Source organism: Delphinus delphis, chromosome 9 (genome assembly GCF_949987515.2).
Source record: "Delphinus delphis chromosome 9, mDelDel1.2, whole genome shotgun sequence".
NCBI classification, from domain to species: Eukaryota; Metazoa; Chordata; class Mammalia; order Artiodactyla; family Delphinidae; genus Delphinus; species Delphinus delphis.
The window spans coordinates 82,654,233-82,677,349 of NC_082691.1; the positions used below are offsets into that span (position 1 = coordinate 82,654,233).

Here is a 23,117-nt window from a genome sequence, read left to right on the forward strand (position 1 = left end):
TCCCTAGTTAGACACATTGGTTTGTCATGACGCTCCCACTTTGACGGGTATTGTAAAGTCAGCTCTGGCCAGCCTGATCAAGAATCATTATACCGGCACATTCTACAATGTTGTTCGCGGTAGCACAAATTTTACTGTAAAGTGTGCCCAATCTGATGCAGCTTTGAAGCCCAAACCCTTAGAATTTCAATCCTATCTCTAGAACATGCTGTTTTACCTGAAGCACGTTACCGCATCTATCTGAGTTTTGGTTTCCTGAATACCTACATTTTGTGAATATTAAATGAGATCCTTTAAAAACAAACAGTCCACACAAAGGTCTACACGACTATAAGCCCTCTGCAAATATTATCTCCTTTCTCTTTTGCCCATTCCTATACTGCACTGCATTTGAAGAATTTTCATTAAGCTAGTAAAATCTGTTCCTACAGAACAGATCCCAACCTAATTAAGCATAACATGAAGAGAAGGTTTCTACTTAAATTCTGAAGCAAAGATACAACATACAGAACCTTCAATTCTGAAGCAAAAATTATCCACATACAGAGGGTGGTAAAAATCACTTGCACCCGTTTTTGGAATATCATGCAGACCATAAAAAGAATATTTTAAGGACCGTTTCCATTTTTGAAAGACTGAGTTAGTATTACATAATGGCCAAATCATACATATGCCTCCTTGTCCTATAGACGTGGGGTGGCGGATATGCCTGGGTACAGCCCTGAGCAGAAAGGGTTAAGAATGGAAGATGCTTCCTGATGAATATGTTTGCTCCCATCACCCTGTGACCCTTACATCCACAGCTGTCTGCCCCACAGCTGTCTGTCTCCCTCACCTTGGACCAGTCCAGAGATAAAGCAAATATCTCCTCAAGGAAAGCAGAGAGCCTCTCAGTTCTCCCTGTCTCCATCACCTCCCCGATGAGTCATCTCTCTGACTACTTCACTCCTTTAAGGGCAGTCTGGCAAGCAAGGGACAGTGAGAACAAAACATTTATAAGCAGGACCCTAGTGATAAAAACAGTAGCAATATTTATGGATACTGAGAATTAATTTCTTTTTCTTGCAGGAAATATGAGTGATAACGTTTCCTTGGCCAGTCTCAAAAATGTCAATTCATTTGTTTGTTAATACAAATGCATTGCCTCATTCGTTCTCTGACAGGAACGTTGAGAGGAGTGAGGGGGGGAGAGGAGAATCATTATTGTCACCCTATAATTATTCAGAGGATGTTTCATTTTATTTTATGTTAGAGTGGCCAAATTCGTATTATTTCTCTGTTGCCCTAATCATCATGATAAATCATGAAATAAGAATCTCAATGTCCAATTACCATTCAGAGTAGATACAGGAAAGGAATTAAAGCTTTCTTTCTAAGTGGAAGAAAGGGCAATTCCACAGAGCTTCCTCAGGGAATGTACACTGTGCTGAACAGTACATTATTGAAAAGAGATAAGCAATTGTGTGATGTACAATTGCCAACACTTTCTTGTCTTTCAATTCTAGTTCTAAATGCTTACGAGGAATAATATCTTCACAGTTTTCAAAGGCTGCTACAGGAGAAAGCCACTTACACTCACATTCACAAGTATTGTAAATACAGCAGTTATTATTTAAAGAAGAGACACAGAGACAGAGACCAAGAGAGACAAAGAGACTGAAGTCTCTTTGAGTGACTGAAGTCTCTTAGAGTGCCATGGCCAGGTTTCAACAAAACCCTGCCCTCAGCTCCAGGCTCAGGGCTCCCATACCTCACCAACTGCTTCTTTAAGGACCTCAAGCCGGAGAGCTACAGCAGAGGGAAATGTTTTTCTTCAAAGAAATGAACTTCTAAGAAATTTAATAAGCCAAACCTAAACTCTTAAATTATTTTCTTTCTTTGGTAATTTTTCTTTTTCTGCTAATAAAGGTAGCAACTAAGTGATACTAACGTCCAGCAGGTCAACTGCATATGAGTCAATTTAGTCACTATAGCTGTAGGTGGTGTAAAAGAAACAAGTGAAGCAATCCGGTTGCTTGGACAGTTCAATCAATAAATCAAAGTGGTAACCCTGTGAAATTATACCTAAATTAAATATCCCAAAGTAGACTTTGTTTCAAAAAAGGCAACATCTATCTTATAATATTTCTAGAAAATCTATCACCTGTCATGGTTTTTTTTTACAAAAGTTTATTCTGAAATGTACAATAGGTTCCAAGACAACATTTCATTCTAGCTATAGGTGGCAACAGATGTTATGGCAGGGAATCCAGATGTTTAACCCAGATGTTTAAACAGGAATGGAACTAAGGATCATCACTGCCTCAGGCACAAGGAACAGCTTACTTTTTGCCAGATTTCTTAATTCCACCTGTGGCCAGGGGGCCTTTCCCCGCGGCCTTCGCTTTTAGCTCCTCAAGTTTCTTTTGCTCCTCCTTCTGTTTCTGCTTGAATGTCTTATCTTCCTCGTCCATCTCCTTGGCTTGCTTCTTGGGCTGCTTCAGGGGCTTCTTCTTGCCACCTTTGCGACCCGACATGGCGCCTGCCACCCCTTCCCCAGACCCTGCCACCGGATGCGGCTGTCATGGTATTTTAACACAGGGACGTCGGCTATTCACACAAAGACATTTTTAGAAAATAGACGAATTTAGCCTCACAGTTAATAATGTCTAGTTATTAAGTTTGATGGACTAAATCCCACCTTTTTTTTTTAAGGTAGGAAGTACAAGACTAGATTCAGATTAGAACAAATACTGCAAAATATAATGAAAAGATATGGACCATTTTTCTCTTCCCTGCTTTTGGAAGATTTTGTTGTTTCCTTCTATTCCAGCTTATAATTGAGTTCAATCTGATAAAAGTTTGTCCTCCAAACCTAAGTCCTACGTTTTAGGCAATTAATAATTGGCAACAAGCTTAAAATTGCACTTATGAGTTCTAACTTTTCTGTCTAGGAACTAGCTGGCTCACAGTCCAAACATGATAGTAATTAATAGTTAAAACTGTGTTTGGATCTTCTTAGAATAATACCACTTATTATCCTACTCTGCATTGATGTTTTTTCTTTTCTTTTTCCAACAGAAATTTTATTATGGATGCATAGATCACTGTATGGGAAATATCTAATTTCTAAGTAATCTTTGAAGGAGTAGTTCTTCAAGTATAGTTCCACTGTAACCTATAAGGATCTTCTAGATGTTTGGAGGATTAGTCCAAACTCTAATTCATTAAAAAATATTTAAAGTATAGCTGATTCACTTTGTTATAAAGCAGAAACTAACACACCACTGTAAAGCAATTATATTCCAAAAGAGATGTTAAAAAAATATATTTAAAGTATAGAATACAGTTTCTACTGCAAATGACACTTTCTAATATAAAATACAAAAATGAAAAAAAAAATACTATAATGACTCTTTACCCAACCCAAAGCACCCTCACCCACCTTTGGCATGGGAAAGAGAGAGGAAGAGGCTGGGGGGGAGGGGAGTCCTGGGGTCAGGGGAGAGCAAAGGATTTGGTCACTGGCAAAAAGGCAAGCAAGAATAGATCAAAATCAGTTTCCAAGATCATTTCTTCTAGGAAGCAGCGTGTGAACCAGGAAAAAAGACATTAGCGACCGAGGCATTTTTACTAGTCAATAAAATCCCATTGATTTTATTGCAAGAATATTACACCTTTCTATACATTTTTATTTCACCAATCACCTAAATTTTACAGCTTTTTATAACACCTAAAAGGCAGTGTAGCATAGTGACCTGAGTTCAAAACCTAACTCTCCCACTTAATTTCTCTAAGCCTCAGTTTCCCCATCTATAAAACGGGAATAATAATATCTATAATATGAAAACATGTTTTTAAGTGCCTTGCAAAAAGCCTGCCATGAGGTAGGCACTCAATTCATGGCAATAACATAATGTATTAGATATAAAAATATTAACTGATTTCTAGAAACCCACCTGTGCCCTTATTTTTGCATGTGCTACCATTTGAGTAGTTGCACAATTTCACTTAAAGGATATTTTTTTCTAATACTCAGAAGGAATACTTCTTTTATGTTTCAGCCTTACTTTGGTTTTCCAAACTATTTTCTTCATAACAGGCTTTCTCTGCTTTCATCGTGAATTTTTTCTTTATTTAGAATAAAAAATAAATGTTTATGAATTATTTATAGTTTCTTATTATGGCAAAACATATATATATATATATATTTTTTTTTTTTTTTTTTTTTTTTGCGGTACACGGGCCTCTCACTATTGTGGCCTCTCCCGTTTGCGGTACACGGGCCTCTCCTCTCACTATTGTGGCCTCTCCCGGAGCACAGGCTCCGGACACGCAGGCTCACCGGCCATGGCTCACGGGCCCAGCCGCTCCGCGGCACGTGGGATCTTCCCGGACCGGGGCACGAACCCATGTCCCCTGCACTGGCAGGCGGACTCTCAACCACTGCGCCACCAGGGAAGCCCACAAAACATATTTTTAAGTCTTCATTATCAGCTTGTGCCAACAACCCTCATGCTGTTTGGAGAATGGCATAGTATGTGCAAAGGGGACAAACACTGAGAATACTTTCTACCTATACAGAAAAAAGATAAGTTAATTTCTAAGCCTGGAAACATGTTTTTAAATCAGAAATTTCTCTTTCCAAATATTCACAATAACTGGTCATCTTCTGAAATCTAAAACCATGATTATTTCTCCTTTAAGTTTTAAACTATTAATTTTACATTCCGAAGGAATGTTTGCTCAGAAGCAAAAGGCTTTGATCATTTCATCAAGTAAAACCTGTAAAATTGATTTCATGGAGACAGACCAAAAAACTCTCCTTGGCTGACAAAAAATTTCCAATTTAAATCCGTGGTCATCCCTCATTCAACGTTTGCACAGCTCCACGGAATCTTGTTTGCTTATTGAAGCAAGGTCCTCCATAAAGAGTGGGTCCCAGCGTGTTTTTTCTCTATACCATAACATTTCAGCCTATTAAAACCCATAACATCTGAAGGGCATTTTAGAAAATGATTTGGTAATTTTTCTGCGATGTATTCCTGACAATGCCTGTGACTTCAAAATATCTCTGCAACTAGAGAAGAATATGTCAAGTGCTCCTTTTGATACGAAAGTCTGTAAATAAAGTAGTTGTTTACAAAGATGGAATTTAGTCAGATATGGAATTGGTTTTAAATCACTGCATGGCTAAACGTTTGCTTGACTAAGCTGATAGCTTGTCAAGTCTTATATTTGGTTATTAACAGCTGCCATTTCTTCTACAGCATTTCTGGTGCATAGTCCTGTGAGGATTAAATAAGGTAAGAGTAATTAACATGCCTAGCACAGGGCGTGGCACAGAGTAAGCGCTCAATACATGGCAGCTGTTAATATTTTAATAGCAATTATTTTACAAGTGCTATTGAACTGAAAGAAAGTGACCTATCCAGCATTGGCCAGCAGGAGTTTCCAGTGTTTCCTTGATCTTTTCTCTAATCATCATTACTGATGACCCCAACAACTGAGATTTAATACTTTTTTGTCTCTTTCAACTGAGAAAATGGAGAGAGTTGCTGTTGAACTGGTCTCCCTGCTTCCACTCCTGCCCTCATTCTTCTTATTCTCCACACAGCACTCACGTCATCTCACATACATCAGACCACATCCCTCTCCTGAATGAACCCTCCAAAAACTTAACTTCACACGGAGAATAAAACCCAACTTTGTCCTGTGGGCATGACGCCTCCCAGGAACTAATCCATGGCCTTGTCTCATGCCATGTCTTCCCCACTTCCAGTCAAACTGTCCTTTTATCTGTTCCTTGCCTTGTCCAAGCCTGTTCCCACCTCAGGACCTTAGCACCTGCTGTTGCCTTTGCCTACAAAGCTCACTACCTGTTATCTCTTCCCACAAACTCTTCAGCTCAAAGCCTACATCCTCAGGGCTATGCCCCCCACCCCATGCCTAGAAAAGCATCTCAGTCCTGCCATCCCATTGCCCCCCCGTCTGGCTCTAGTACCCATTCAATTGTATTTCCTTCACTTCTCCTTATGACTCTTTTTTTATGTAACCAATTTCTGGAGAAATCTCCACTTACTGGGATATAAATACGAAAGAGCGTCCCTAACAGTGCCATGTCAACCCCCCTTTCTCGAGAAGAAATCGGTCCTTTATGGCATCTTGGCCAAAATCCATAGCTTCTCAGCCACCCGTGGTTGAGAGCTGTCTCACTTTGGTCTTTAAGACTTGAGCCTCTTCATTTGCAAATACTACTCATCTCAAAGTTAATTCAAAGCTACTCTCTTCCCTGCCCCCATCACAGGCTAGACCATAGGGTCTTATGGGAGAGACTGGAGTGAAATCCACTATGTTTACACACTTTTCTTTCTTTCAGTTCCCTCACTCTTCTGCTCCCAGACACTGGACTCTCAGAGAACCTCAGTCTCACCCACCACACCCAGGAGAAGGAAGTTAGTCTCTCTCTCTCCTATTTTGTTTGACTTTTGGAGTATGACAGCATTTTCCCCCATCCTCCTCCCCACCAGCGCATGAGTTTTTAGTTCCACTATGTGCTACTTCAGGGATCAAGAGCTGCCTCCTCTTCAGGGACTTCCCTGGTGGTCCAGTGGTTAAGACTCTACCTTCCAATGCAGGGGATGCAGGTTCGATCCCTGGTCAGGGAGCTAAGGTCCCACATGCCGTGCAGTGCAGCCAAAAATAATAATAATAATAATAAAATAAGAGTCCTCTTCAGTTCACCGGTCCATCTGTTCATTCATTCACATGAGCAACCATGTGTTAAGCGTTTGGTATGTTCCCCAGGGCTGCGGCGGGCATACATGTAAACATTTCTCTGAGTCTCCTGTACCTTCAACATTTACCTCTTTTTTCTCTTGCAAGTCATGTACAGCTCAGTGGCAGTCAATATCCTTTCCAAAGACAGTCCACAAGATAGCTGCCCAGGAGCAAACTCTATTATCTCTGTTTAGCCAAATCTCTGTAATTCTGAAAAATAGAGGAGCTAGGATTGCTCTCAGTAGAAACGGCTATAGCTGCTTCCACTCAGCAATTAAAATCATATCAATTCTCGACAACTCTGAGAGACGGAGCCTCCTGTCAGATAAGCTATCATTTTTTTAATAGACTTTAATTTTCAGAGAAGTTTTAGGTCTACAGCAAAATTGAGCCGAAAGTACAGAGAGTTCTCATAGAGACACACAGACACAACCTCCGCCACTATCATCGAAGAGAACTTTTTATGTGCCTGGACATGCATTGGTGGTAAAGGTTTTCTCTGTCTTACTGTGATTCAGGATGGTTCTAATGAATCTGCTGAGATGAGAAGTGGGGTTTTCTGAGGGAAACACTCTTCCGCCTACCTTTTCAGGAGAGCAGCCACGGTACCTTTGCCTTTTCCCAAGTTAAGAGCCCCAACACTTGGTCCAGTTCCTGTACCCAGCTACTCCCCAAATACTGCAAGTGGAGCCAACCTAACTACTGGAGGCTTCGTGCTCCCCATCTTATCAGCTGCCACTAACCAGCATGGCGTAAACACTGCCCCCTCTCCCCAGCCACACCACGCTCCCCTGTCCTGGATTCTTCCAGTGGACCTCTGGGCTCTGCCTTTAGACACATGTCCTTTCATCTTCAAGGGTACAGATCAAATACTCACTTCTTACTCTCTTTAGAGAGAAGTCAGGGATGCAGCCTCACTGCTAGGCTCCACGAATATTCTCCAAAACTTCTCCTGCTCTACTCCAGAGACAGCATCAAAAAAGACCTACAGATTCTACCAGGGAATGAGATGCTACTCCACCATTCTGGAGACAGCCCCAGGGTCGGTTCGCTCTAAGCCCTACTCACCTAGCTCCAAGCAAGGGAAAGGCCCTCCTACCTCTCTGTCACAGGGAGGGAAGGGAATAGCCAAGCTCTGAATAGGCATCGCCAAAATGCTGACTCCTACCACTTTCAGCCTCCTTACATTGGCTGGTGAGAGTGGGTGTAGTGGTAAAGCTCGTTCTTATTTGGTGCCTCTCAGAAGCACTGCAGGAGGGCTGTTCCCGGGGCTAGCAGCACCTTGAACACAGAGTCGCACTGAGTTCTTCAGGTCCTCAGCTTTGAGCTGAAGCTCCAATTCCAGGACTAAGGGGGAAAATACCACTGCCATGTAATGCTTTACTCTCTGTCGGTCTCAACTCGCTCCTTTGTTACTCTCCACCATCTCGGTCTACCCTCAGCACCCAGAAAAGCATTGGACACTTAGTAGGTGCTCATTAAAGATTTGTTAAGTGAATCCTGTTTTGAACGCTTCTAAAACAAGAAGTTACATCATAATGAAGCCCATTACATACTGAGGAGCCCTAGTGGTTTGAAATCAAGAGAATGTTTATCCATTTTATGTATCTCTGCCCAATACAACAACAGAATAACCCCTTTTTTTTCTTCATAGCATCCCTTTCAAATGTTCCCAGATAGAGATGATGACCCTGACTCCTTTTCTTCTCCAGGGTTCTCATGCCCCATGGTTTCCAGACCTGCACTGACCATCTTGGTTGCCTTTCTTTGAAGCACTAATAGCGTGTTTAAGAAGTGCTCTACCAGTGATAAGCAGTCGGACTAGCACTTCCTCAGAGCTGGACCCTCCTTTTCTGTTAACGCAGCTGCACTTGCATTAGGATTTGGGTATTTGCTGTGTGGGGTTAATTTTTTCAGCAGAGGATCTACATAGTTGGCTCACGTTAAATGTATGGTCAACAGACCTCAGATTCCTTTCTCTGGATGGACAAATGTCACACCTTCCTCTCCTACACTGGCTTAAGTGACTTTTTCACATGTAAGTGTTGAATCTTACATTTAGCTCTGTAACATTTCTCCCTTTTGTTTTTGCCCTTTTGTTCCAGTCTCCGGAGGTTTGTTTTTAATCTTGATATCCTACTGACGTATTCAAGTTGTTATTACCTGCAATATGACAAACACATTTGCAATGTCTTCACTTAGACAATTGTTTTCAGTGACCTGCAGAGAATGGAACCAAATCAGAGCCTTGGGGTGTTCTAGGGACATCCATTTGGACTGGCACTTTCTGCATATGGCCGCTCACCCAACTGCAAATCCACCTAAATCTGCCTAATGTTGCCCTCTTGCAGCCCACATTCTAATCCCTGCCACCACCTTTGTTTTCATAAAACTCTAGAGCTTTTAAGAAATACTCTGGAGGGCTTCCTTGGTGGTGCAGGGGTTAAGAATCCGCCTGCCAATGCAGGGGACATGGGTTCGAGCCCTGGTCCAGGTCCACATGCCGCAGAGCAACTGTGGCGCAGAGCTCATGCACCACAACTACTGAGCCTGCGAGCCACAACTACTGAAGCCCACGCGCCTAGAGCCTGTGCTCCACAGCAAGAGAAGCCACCACAATAAGCCCATGCACCGCAACGAAGAGTAGCCCCCGCTCGCCTCAACTAGAGAAAGCCCACGCACAGCAACAAAAACCCAACATAGCCAAAAATAAATAAATAAAATAAATTTATAAAAAAGAATACTCTGGAGAAATAAAAATATGACATCTACAACAGTCCCATGATCTATAGATAAGATCACCTTATTCTTGAAGGTATGTTTATGTTAGTATGATATATAGATAGTTTGCTTCCTTTCCTCATAAAAACAACTAGTGAATTATTTTATAAATTATCAGGTTATCCTGATTAACATCGATATGGTTGTTCTAATTTTTCAAAATTCTTTATATCATTTTTGAAAATCTGGCTACCTATCCATCTTCAGGCTCCTCTTAAGCTCCATAAATGCCTGCAAAACATCCCCAACCTGCCCCCCCATTTCCAGTGTCAAATCTTCACATTCCTTTAGTATTGGGGAAGTCCTATGTCTGAGCCCAGAGCACTGACAATGCCTAGATTTTCTTCTATTACCTCCTCATCTCTTTTAGAAATTGTATCATCTCAGACTGCCATGACAAAATACCACAGCCTGGGTAGCTTAAACAACAGAAATTTATTTTTTTCCCAGTTCTGGAGGCTGGAAGCCCCAGATCACGGTGCCAGCACAGTTGGGTTCTGGTGAGGACTCTCTTCCTAGCTTACAAATAGCATGTGTCCTCACATGGCAGAAAGAGATAGAAGCAGAGCAAGCTCTCTGGCATCTCTTCTTATAAGGGCACTAATCCCATCATGAGGGCCCCACCCTCATGACCTCATCTAAACCTAATTATCCCCCAAAGACCCCTCCTCCAAATACCATTACACTAAGAGTTAGGGTTTCAACCTATGGATCTTGGAGGGATATAATTCAGTGCATAGCAAGAATTAACTAGTTGGTCATATTATTATTTCTTTTCTTTTTTTTTTTTTTTTGCGGTATGCGGGCCTCTCACTGTTGTGGCCTCTCCCATTGCGGAGCACAGACTCCAGACGCACAGGCTCAGTGGCCATGGCTCACGGGCCCAGCCACTTCGCAGCATGTGGGATCTTCCCGGACCGGGGCACGAACCCGTGTCCCCTGCAACGGCAGGCAGACTCCCAACCACTGTGCCACTAGGGAAGCCCGGTCATATTATTTATACTACTTGTCCTGCCCTTTTCCAATTTGAAGATTATTTGTTCTGCTGGAGAGGATGAAATAGAAGAAAATTAAGATTGAGTTTTCTTCCTTTTCTCCATAATCTATCCTATAATACCATCCTCTCTAATTAGAGAGCCTAGTTTTTCATTATTTCTTATTCCAAATTTAAATCTTGAAAAAAAATTTTATAGTCCAGCATTTTCAGAGCTACAGTTTCAAGAGTCCAGCATTGTGAGCCCTTCTTGACATCACTGGGCTCCTGCTAGGAACTTAGTCCTCACAGACATGCTCGAACAGATCTCTCACACTTTTCCTTTGGCATTTCACCTAATCGTGCATCCCTACTTGCCCCAAGATTCCTGCCTGGCAAACCTATCACATTCAATTCCTTTGCATTGTTGGTTTACTGGCCTCTAGCAGCATTTCAGAAAGGCATTGCTCCACCCCTGCTCCTCACCCACTCAGGATGCACTCTCTGCAAGAGCTGAGTTCTGCAGGCCACCACCAAAGAACAGTCTTCCTGCCATCTTTCTAGCAATGCTCCTTAAAGAAAATCGAAGCCCTGTACTTTGGAAAGGTTCGTTTACGGCCTCAATTTGGGGTACTCAAAAAAAATCAATAGCAATCGTAATTCCCACTGGAGATAAATAGCTCAAATCTGTAACTATGCATGAACATGGGAAATTTAAGAAAATATAAAAAGACTGGTTAGCCCTCAAATCATCCATTCCCTTCTCAGAACTCCACTTTTCCCAAACTGGACGGCACCCAGATTTGGGTATGAGAGGGGATGAGAGAAATAGCTGTGGTTTTCTTCTATAAGGAGGATAAGAGTTTTCTATTTTTAAATTTTGCTTTTGCTTTTTGTTGTTTTATTTCTACCGAAGGCTGAACTGGGGAAGACTTTTACTGTACAATCTGGAGAGCTTTTATCCAAAACTTCTCTCAAAGGCCATTCTAAATATCCCTAATCAGTGGGTCTTTAGAAATTGCCTTAAGGTCTTTCTTTTCTTGATTTTTGACAATAGGGTAACTTGTTTTAATTATATTTTCTTGATCACAGTAAAAATAAATATTTTTTTACCTGTGAATTGTCTCTACACATGTTTGTGCTTTTATCTGTTAGTGTGATACCATCACACTAACTCTTAGTGTGATTGTATTTGAAGGAGGGGGCCTTTGGGAGATAATTAGGTTTAGCTGAGGTCATGAGGGCAGGACCCTCATGATGAGATTAGTGCCCTTATAAGAAGAGATACCAGAGAGCTTGCTCTGCTTCTATCTCTTTCTGCCATGTGAGGACACATGCTATTTGCATGTGTTTTTTAATTGATCATAAAGATTATTTATATTCACTAACTCTCTGTTTGGTATATGTATGTGATTTTTGTCTCCTAGTCTGTTCCTCGTCTTTTGACTTTTTTTAAACAATGTTTTCCCCACCTAAAAATTGTAAAAATATTCTTCTATGTCAACTTCAAATTATTTTAACCTATAGAACTGAGTAACATATGCTTTGATCCAATAGAAAAAGCAGCCTTTCTTCAGACTCACCTTCTCTGGCCTAAGAATCTTAAACCTTTTATTTTTTTCCAGTTTTTTTCCCAGGGTTCTATATTTTAAGCCTTATATCATCCTGGAGACTTACTCCAAATAATCTCCATGGCCCTTGTATCAGATTTTAACACTTGTATCTCTAATAATATTAATTGTAACCGTAATAATAGCAATATCTAATCATCTACTGAACAGCTATTATGGACCATGGACTGATCTGGTTATTTTATCTGCACCACCTCATTGAAGCCTTATAAAAACTTCATTTTATATATGAAGAAACTCAAGATCAAAGAAGTGAAGTAGTTTGCCCAAGGTTGTACAAGCCATAAATGCTAGAACCAGAATTTAAACCTGGGAACTTGGGTTTTCTGTTTCCGAAACCCATGTGCATAATCATGGCATTTTAGTGAGTATGAAAAAAAGCGTGCACATTTCCCCCACAAACCTCTAGCTAGAAGGGACTTTCCTAAACACTAAACCACAATTTTTAAGTGTTAGGAAGTATAGTACTGATGACCCGCAGAATAGTTCTCCCTCATATAGATTCTGGACACATACATTAAAAAGAATAGACTCCATTAATAATGAAAGCTAAAATCACATGTGTAAACACATTGCTTTTAATCTATTCAGTTATTTCCCCATAAGTACTAACAGTGCATCACAAATTATGCTGTCTAGAAGACATACCACAAAACTTAAATCTTGGAAGATTCATTGCCATGGTTTAATGGAATAGTTTTCTGAGAGAATGGAAATTTTGAATCTCCAAGATGGAATGTCCCTATCCACTGTTTCCTCATTCTGTTAATCAAATCGGAGATGGACACAGAAGGCAAACTACACAGGGACATAGCTGTATAATTAATTTGCACGTCTCTTCAGCAGTTACATATAAATATAGTTTCTTCTCATGCACTTTAATTCAGTAGTTGCAAACTGGTAATGCTCAGTAGCCAAAATCAGCCTGCCCCAAAGCCTTAATTGTTCTACGCAAATGAGTGTACCTTCTCCAGTTTGCCACAAGCACTACTATTCCCTATTGTATCAAAACTGGCCTGATGCGATACATTTACATACCTGGTCCCTCCTCCAGAGGCATTTGAGTTTATAGTCACTGAATTGATCACGTGATTGCAAAGATAGTGAGACAAAAGCCCATATTAGAGACCTTATAATCTGAGCCTACTACAGGCATACTGTCCCTGAAATAAACTTAACAGGTAAAGCCACTATCCCAACTGTACAATCGATCGTCACTCTGCTATCCTAACCCTAATTCTCCCTGCTCCTTCTCCTTTCTTTCTCCCTACCAAGCCCAAAATAGCAAGGTTTATAGGTGTACTTGCTGTTGACTCAAGCTCAGACCAGGAGGCTGCACAGTTAGATTACAAAATTGGTTACGCAATCTACATCACAGAGGTACATCCCTGACCTTCCATAAATCCAGTGTTTTCACTGTGCGGTGCATAGTACGAGCTCCAGGGGATAAAAGCAAAATTGCACTCACTTCATTCCTCGAATAACCTTGAACACTGCTGTAGAGCGGATCATGGAGACAAAATTGGATTTTTGGAAAAGAACTGAATATCCTAAAATTAGCACTACTGTAAGAAAGCCCGTAAAACTCTGAACTTTCACTCCAGTCATTTTAAAAGTGCTTGGATAGGACGGGCATGGGAAAAAAAAATCTGCAGAGCTTTGAAAGCAGAACCTAGGTGGTTATGGTCATAAACTAAAGCAGCTTGGTTTAGATCAGTTTCCAGTGAAGAGCCAGGCAAAGAACTTCAGCCTTCAAAAAGAGATTTCAAATATATCTTTCTAAATCATAGAATTAATGTCAATGTTGGAAATATTTGCAGAGCTGTATTTTAGACAGTGAATAATAGTCCATAAAAAACAATTCTCTTCTCACCATGGGCAGAAAGTCAAAACAAGGCTAGAGACCACTAGGAGCTCAGATTCCTTGGCCAGTCCCATCAAATCATTTCAAAGCCAAGGGAGTATAATATTTACATTGTTAAGGTTGTGTCTATATGATGCCAGTAAACATTTGATTAGGTTGATGCACTCAAGCAACCAGTTAATTCAGTGAAACATTTACTCAAGCCCTTGTTATTTGCCTACATTAACCGAGTGATTGGCATGTTTGATTGGCTGGTCACATTGCTGTATCCCGTCTGCTCTCCCATGTCTCCTTTGGCCACTTGGGGCAGTCACTCACAACTCTCACTTCCCATCTCTACAGTCTACAGGGTCATTACCTAGTTACAAGTCTACCTCCCTCACTAAACACTGAGCTCTTTGCTCAAAGGGCACAGGAGGCTTCCTCTCCATTTTCTACCACCCAGTTGAGTTATCAGGATCTGTATAGTGTGGGGAATGAGTCAATAGCACGGCTACTGGCAAGCTGCCTTGGGTGGCGGAGTGGGGGGGGCGGGGGCAGGGGGGAGGATGGTGATCGAATTTGTCCCATTTCTTAATCCCTAAACATTATTTGTCTCATCCTTTGTAGAGGGACCTATAAAAAAGGTTAGTTAAGTGTTTCCCCCAAAGACGCTGCACAGTTTCCCATCTCTACATGCCTACCTATCAGGTACCTTCTCTACCCTGTTCTCTCCACTTGCGCCTTTCCCTCTTCCAATTTCATAGGCCACGCTTTCCACAAAGCATTCCCTGACAATGTGACAGATGTTTCCCCCTTCTGACTTCCTCTACTGTTTACCCCAGATATCTGAGCATTCAATTACAATCTGCTGGCTTGCTCGGTATTCATCAGTATATGTTTTGTATCACCTACAACAAAGATTATTCAACTCTTTGAGATTTGGACCAGTACATCTTTTAAACTGTGTCCAGCTGTTGTAGGGTTTTTTGGTGATTAATTAAATAATAAATGACAACTAACAGTTGCCCAGTGTTCTATGCTTTATTTCACTCATAAAGACATTAACATATTAGAAAACGCAGGCCTGGAGAAGTTAAGGAGCATGGTTATGACGATACAGATAGGAAATCTCTCTTGGATCCTTCTTAGTGGAAGTGGGGTAGTTTTCTACTCAGGCATATATTCTAATCAAAGCTCCTCAGCTTTCCTAGGAAGATGTTTACCCTTTCCCTAGCATAACTGTTAAGGCATAAATATGAGTCTTAACATAGACTCTACAATCTTAATGCAAACATATAGCTACCCAATGTCTCATCAACTAGGTGGAAAGAATCCTTTATCTGACAGGATTGCTTGAGGCAATCCACATGCTGGAAACTCTACTGGCCACGTACAAGCAAGAGCAACAGAGAATCAGGCAGTTGTACCCTCACAGTATGAACCCATTAGAGCCACAGAGTTGTCTCTACTACTGACCAAGCCAAATGGCAACTTGACAGTCAGCCATCTCTTTGGGATTCGACTATGGGTCCACGATTAGGAGGTTGTGAGGACACTGTTACACTGCAGAATCCCCTTCATTAAGATGCTTGGGAGACAGTCCTGTCTGGTTTCAGTACCAAGGACAGAACTTCTCCGAAGCAATTGTTCTTATCTTTTCTTATGGACCCTACGGCATTTTTAAACAACCAGTTTTCCCTTTTTGGTTAGAGCTGAATTTGTCACCATCCCAGGCAAGTAAACAGGTTTTATGGCCATCTTAATCTTGTCCCTGGTTCCATTTAATGACTCACATTTACTTTCCTTTTCCCCCTGCTTTTAATTTAAAATAAATAAACAGATGGAGAAAACTTCAGAGAGGAGATGGAATACTGCTTATCCCTCTGCTTCTCTCAACCTTCCCCAGTGCCAACTATTAGCGCTTCATGCCCTTCTCTATCTCTCCCCCAACATCATCAGCTCAAAAAACCAGATTTTTAGAAATTATTTTACAAGTTGGTGAAATGGTTTTTAACCATTTGTTGAGCCACAGACCCCTTTGCTAAAAGCACAGATCTTTCTCTCCAGAAAAGTATCCCACGGAAAATGCTTGAACACATATCCAGGAGCTCTTGAATATCTGAAGTTGGGCCCTGGTCCATGGATTGCAGGCAATAAAGCCTTGCCTGAGTGAATGCACAAGACTTCAGAAGCCACCTCTCAGGACTTGCTGCAAGCCCCACAGAAGGGATTTTTCCAAGCCCCGTCACCAAGGCCTCCCACCCATCTGAGTCCCCCAAAGCCCCCACCTCCATTTCTGCCTTTTCTGCCCAAAGACTGTGAAATAACGGTCCCTTCAGAACCTCTTGCTGGGTCCTTGCCCCACTTCGTGCCACAACCTTAACTGGCATCTGAGCGACCCACCTGCCTCCTTTTTCTCAAAGTATGACTTTCTGCTGGGTCTACTAGCCCAGGCCTCAGGTCCCAAAGTTTTGCTGCCCCACAAGTTCAGTGGTGGACAGAAGTAAGCAAGGAGCAGGGGTTATCGGAGCCTTGCGAATGAGAGGACAAGAGAGGCAGACTGAGGAGCTTTCGGAGGCAGAGACTGAAGAGTGTCTCAGCCCCACAGAGCACAAGACTCCCAAGGAAGCATGGCTGGACAGATGCTGAATTCCAGCTGGTGTACGTGTGTTTAACATTACACTATATATAGTATCAGCAAAATCTGCCAACTCTGATGCTTTTAATATATACCTAAGAATTCATGAGGAGAAGAAAAACTGAAAACATGGTTTGACTCTGTAAAAGAAATGGCAATTACAGTTATATACGAAATATATTTACCATGTACAGCTAATTACCATATGCAAAATAACTAGGATGGCAGTATACATATATATCGTTAATTCTGTTATAAATGGCATTTGATTTGCGTGCTAGAAGTCTTTTTCTGTCAGTCGGGCCTCAAGATTTGCTGCTTACAATTTCCAACATTAAGGGGTACAGTGACAGGAACCATATCTTATAGTCCTTTGTTTTTCCCTTATCATCTAAGTAACACAGCACGAGATGCCTGGAAATTGATAATCTCGCTACGGAGACTACAGCTTGCGTAGTGGTTGTATCTGAAACCACTGGAGAAAAATCCAAGACAACGTGTGAGAGGGTTATAGTACGCACGATTTACAGAAAAATGGGGGTGATTTGCAACAATCAGCCAAAGTAAGGCTACATGAAGAAAGTGGGTTTGGAACTTAGTCTCAAAGAAAATCTAGGATAAGAATATGGTAGAAGGTCATTCCAGTCCAGGCAGGAAAGAATTGTTTTCTGTGATATAGAAAATATTCAAGATTTTAAAGAACACTTTAGTTCATATTAATGTTCCCACTGTATTATAATGAAGATAAGCTTTGAATGAACTCTTATAAAGAAGAACTTTAAAACATTATTTTTATTTATTTACCCATAGAAATATACATTCGTATCTTGGTTGTTCCTTATTTTAAAAGCCAATGAAAAATTCAATAGCCATAAAGCTGCCTATAAAGTTTAAATAATAAAATATAATTTATTATAAAAATGGAATAATAAAATCACCAGTGGTGGGTGACACAACCAAACTTTCTATTCCTTGCTTAAATAAAGTAGTAGGTTGAGGAAAGGTATTTCTTCGTCTCGGTTTAAGCCTACTAATGACTATACTTGGTCAGATAACAACTAAAATAAATGACAGTTGTTAGTAAATTCTTCTAATCATGATAATCAGAGCAAAACGTACTATACTGTGTATGGCAAAAATGAATGAAATGTTTGAAAGTCTAAGTTAATGCTGAAGACTTTGGGAACTCACCAAAACTTCTCGTGGGCAAGGAGAGCTCTCCCTCCACTTGCTGGAGGCTTCTCTGAACTCCGTGACACCAGTGGGGAGGCTGGAAGTATTGATCCATGTCCTCCAAAAAGCAAACACCAAGACAGGATTAAATGTGAAAAATACTTATTAGGTGTTATGGGCCGAATTGTGTCCCCCAACCCAAATTCACATGCTGAAGTCCTAACCCCTGATACCGCAGAATGTGACTGCGTTTGGAGATCTTTAAAGACAGAAAAGGATTTTAAAGAGGTTAAAGGGTCTCTAAGTTAAAATGAAATTATTAGGATGGGCCCTAGTCCAATAGGACTTGTGTCCTCATAGGAAGAAGAAATTAGGACACAGACAGACACAGAAGGAAGACCACATGGAGATGCAGGGAGAAAATGTCATCTCCCAGCCAAGGAGAGGGGCCTCAGAAAGAAAGCAACACTTCCTACCCCCTGATCTTCAACTGTTAGCCACCAGAATTATGAGAAAATAAATAGTTTAAGCCCATCCAGACTGTAATATTTGTATGGCAGCCCAAGCAAACGATTACAGGGCACTCCTATGAGAGGAAATGAGGAGGGAGCTGGTGGAGGCTGGGAGTAAAGCTGGTCTGACCTTGAGTGAAGGAGAAAGAGAAGGAAGAGTGAACGGAAGGTCTGAGGCTATACTGCAGATCTAAGGCAAGCTTGGCAAAACCACAGAAGAGCCCGATATCTCCCGGGAATGGGCTGCTTTGGTACCCCTGCCATGCTCAGTCACTGGCTGAGAACTGCTTACAGGCAGCATCAGTGATGGATTTTAGAGCACAGCAATTGGATGTGTCAGTTTATTATACTCCCTACATCCAGAAATCTGAGCAGTGCATTCTCATGGCTGTCCACACTGGAAGGCCTCCACAGTTCTGGACATTTCAGGAAGGACTTTCCAATCAGACAACACAAATGCCCATAGACAGTTTTCCAATGTGGTTATCACACGAAGCTACAGAACATTCTCTTTTGCCTTCAGAAACAAATATTGTTCCAGGCTCTGTAGAGTAAAAAACCAGGTAGTCAGACTCCATCGACTGAAGAATTCTGGCCACGTGGACAATAACTGTCCTGCAAATGATCTCTATATTATGTGTGAAAAGATAGGCTAGCTACCCGACTTAATAATGTTAATAAAGATAGTGATGACCCTGCCGAGGAGTTTCCAAAGCAGGGAACAACAGGTGGTACAGCCTAGCTTGGCTGACCCTGGAGTGGGAAGATCAAAGGTAGTGTTTGAGGTTTGGCCCCAAGATGCTACAGACTCCCTCAACCCCATACCTTTTGATCCTGCCTTCTTTCCTTGGGATGGAAAAATCAAAATGCCTGGTTTTTTTTTGTTTGTTTGTTTTTTTAATGCTGTGAGCTGTCTAACAGGCTATGGGAGGAAAAGGACATAAAAAACAAGCTTGCATGAATGGAGAATTTGTCAGCTTCCAATCAAGTCCAAAATGCAACCAAGTTCATCTACCATGAAAATTCAATCATTTTATCTCCAATATCTAGCACAGGGGCTGAGAGTAGATGTTCAATTCACGTTAGAGGAATAAATAATGACCCTCATATTGAATTATAGAGTTTTATGGTGATAATAATAAATGAAAGTAGTTCCTGTAAATGATCATAATTAGCATGTCTGTGGGCAGGTAAAGGAGGGGGTAAATCGCCCAGAGCAGAAAGTTACAAGGAGCCTCTTCTGAAATCCCCAGAATCCAGAGTCAACCCCAAAAGTGGGGAAACAAGATGAGGCTCAGACGGTAGGCTGGGATCAGCAGATTTTAGGGCAGGGCTGCAAACCTGTATCATCTCAGTTCAGATTTCTTCCTGATATGGATAAAACAGAAGTTTCTATTCATTCATTCATTCATTCAGTACTCATGATCGGGCACTATGCTATGTGCCAGAGAAACACAAAGGAATAAAACGTATTCTCTACCATTAAAGAGGAACTTAAATGTATCAATAGTGTGAGATGTGGTAATAGAGTTTATGTATAAAGAGCTCCCAGAGCAGAGACAGGGAAGAATAAGTGGCTGCAGCGTAAGTAATGGGATCACAACAGGTCAACATCTGAGCCTGGCGGAGTGGAGCAACAGAAAGCAAGGACACGTATTCTATCTAGACGGGAGAGCTGAGAAATGGCAGGTGCGAAGACACAGAGGCGCAATAGTTTTGATTGAGATAAAGTGGGAAGGTTTGAGGGGCGATAAGGTTGTGCGAAGGGAAAGAAAAAGGAACAATTTTTTTTCATTGAAGCACTGTTTATTATAGCACAGAACTGAAAATAACCTAAATGTTAATCAAAAAGGAACTAATCAAATAAAATACAGCATATCCACACAATGAAACATCATACAACCATGTTATAAAATGAGGTAGGTCTGGGCTTCCCTGGTGGCACAGTGGTTAAGAATCTGCCTGCCAATGCAGGGCACACGGGTTCAAGTCCTGGTTCAGGAAGATCCCATATGTCACGGAGCAACTAAGCCTGTGCACCACAGCTACTGAGCCCGCGTGCCATAACTACTGAAGCCCGCGCGCCTAGAGCGTGCTCCGCAACAAGAGAAGCCACCGCAACTAAGAAGCCCCAACTCACTGCAACTAGAGAAAGCCCACGTGCAGCAACAAAGACCCAACACAGTCAAAAATAAAAACAAATAAATAAATAAACTTATTTAAAAAAATTTTTTTAAATTTCTTTTAAATTAAATGAGGTAGCTCTATATTTCTTCATACAAGTTGTACAAGATATGTTTTTTGTTTGTTCAATTTTTATTGGAGTATTGTTGATTTACAATGTTGTGTTAGTTTCAGGTGTACAGCAAAATGAACCAGTTATACATATAATATAGCCGCTCTTTTTTTTTAGATTCTTTTTCCATATAGGTCATTACAGAGTATTGAGTAGAGTTTCCTGTGTTATACAACAGGTTCCTATTTGTTATCTATTTTATATATAGTAGTGTGTATACGTCAGTCCCAATCTCCCAATTTATCCCTCCCCACCTTATCCCCTGGTAACCATAAGTTTGTTTTTTACATCCGTGATCCTACTTCTGTTTTGTAAATAAGTTCACTTGTACCCTTTTTTTTTTTCAGATTCCACATATAAGCGATATCATATGATACTTGTCTTTCTATGTCTGACTTCACTCAGTATGACAATCTCTAGGTCCATCCATGTTGCTGCAAATGGAAAAAGGAATAATTTTAAAGACAAAATCCATGACAGACAGGTGGCTCTGGAGTCACCTGAAGGAAAAGCTGGGTAGCCAGGGCATGGTGAGGCACTGGGCTTCTAGAAGAGCAGTGGCCAAGAAGTTGCAGGAGATGAGGGGCACGGAGCCCTGAAAAGGGAGTTGGAGAATACCCAAGACAAGCTTGACTTCTGTTCTTTATCCTTTTCACATGCCATGTTAAGTTTATGCTTTTAAACTCTTCTTGGGACCTAACTTTCTTGAGCCATGCCCAAGCCCCTTGCTCAGAGTAGAGAGGCAAGCAGTAGCTCTGTCATACACACACACACACACACACACACACACACACACACACACACACACACACACACACACCTGTGAAGCTGAAGCAAGCTCACGAGCTGGAGAGTCCCCGTCCCCCAGTGAAGAGTGGGGAACCCACCGTCCCCCTAACTCTACCTGCCTGCTGTAGGGAAGGAAGATCCACCTGGATGGCTAACATGCTTTGCCCTGGAGTGATCAAGCCTAAAAAGACATATCAACCTCTCCACGCGGACCTTCAAATGGAGTCTATTTAAAAGTCCTAGTACACTTCAGGTATTAAAAGTAATTAAAACAAATCCTTTACTAGCAATTTACCTAAATGATGCAGTGTCTCTCTGCAGGTGCTCTTGAGAACTAGAGTTTAGCCAAAAACAACAAAACAAAACAAAAAAACAAGCAAGTTTCATTTTAGTAACGAAGTTTAATTTAAGTAACAAAGTTTGGCTCAAAATGCCAAATTCCTTCTTGTCAAGTAGGGCAGTAGAGCTAATTCAGTGGCAAAGTCCAGCCAGGAATGGAGTCAGGTAGGTTGAGGGTTATGTAAGGCCACTGTGGGCAGAGAATTAAATAGGAACAATATCACAATAATAGCAGCAAAGTCTCACATTCACTGTCTGCTTCTGTGAGTTGGGCATTTTCTTATTCAATCACTTCTTTCAATATTCCAAAAAGCACAGGGAAAATATAGCCATACCTATGTATCCACCATCCAAAATTTAAAAATCACATTTTGTCATATTTGCTTCAGATTTTTTTTATTTAAAAAAGTTACAGATGAAGTAATTTATATTTCCTGAATCCCATTTTTCCCTCTCTCTCTCTGCATATTCAGTACTATTTTCATGTTTTACTCCATTTCTATGTACCTGTAAGTACTACAGGGGATTTTTTCAGATTTTTGTTTTATTTCCTGAAATCCTCTTTTATCAGTTCAAATGTATGACTTCAAAATCTATTACTATTGATTACTCTGGTCCATTGCACTTATCAACTTTGAACATGCTATTATATTTACTCATTCGTTTTGTTTATAGTACGTTGCCTTCTCACCATTAGACTGCAAAAGAAATAGAGGGATTTTTTTGTTTTATTCCATAATGTATCCTGAGCATATAAACAATGCCTTCAATATTTGTTGAATGAGTAATAGAAATTCAGTTAATTTAACTTCTAGAATAACCTATTTTATGCATACTTCAGAATTTATTTATCCATTTCTATGTTAAGGTTTATTGGAATTTTCCCTAAGTTTCTGATATTATAAACAATATTGCATGAAATCCTTGTATACATATGCAAAAGTCCCCCTAAGGCATTTACCTAGAGTAGAACTACTAGGTCATGGGATATGTGTACATTAAACTGTACGAGATATTATCAAATTTCTCTCCAAAGAGGTTGACCACCTTTCACTCTCACTGCTTTCCTACTTGCTCATTAGCACTTGGCATTATCAGGGTTTTTTTTCTTTTTCCTATCAGATAAGAGTAAAATGGTATCTCAGTTTTCTGTTAAGTTACATTTCCCTGATCACTCACTAGTGTGACTGATCTCCATACATGTCCTGACTCTCCGGATTTCCTCTTCTATGTGGGACATATTCTTTGCCCATCTTTCTATTTGACTATTATTTGCCTTTTTAAAAATAACCTCTGGGAAGGAGTCTTTGGTCTGACATTTAAGTCAATATCTTCTACCAGGATGTGGCCTACTTTTACACTTGTCATGGGGTCTTTAGT

The 23,117-nt window shown here is 40.8% G+C and overlaps 2 protein-coding genes across 3 annotated transcripts in view; both read right to left on the reverse strand.

The window, feature by feature from the left end:
- Positions 1 to 23,117, reverse strand: part of GRM8 (glutamate metabotropic receptor 8) — a 752,204-nt gene that overhangs the window by 538,787 nt on the left and 190,300 nt on the right. The window lies entirely within an intron of this gene.
- On the reverse strand, positions 2,322 to 2,516 carry LOC132430739 (translation machinery-associated protein 7-like). Its single transcript, XM_060019981.1, has one exon. The coding sequence runs from the start codon at positions 2,514 to 2,516 to the stop codon at positions 2,322 to 2,324; it is 195 nt and encodes a 64-aa protein (XP_059875964.1).

Excerpts from the sequence above, each read along its gene's own strand:
- LOC132430739 (XM_060019981.1), bottom strand. The coding sequence starts at position 2,516 with ATGTCGGGTCGCAAAGGTGGCAAGAAGAAGCCCCTGAAGCAGCCCAAG.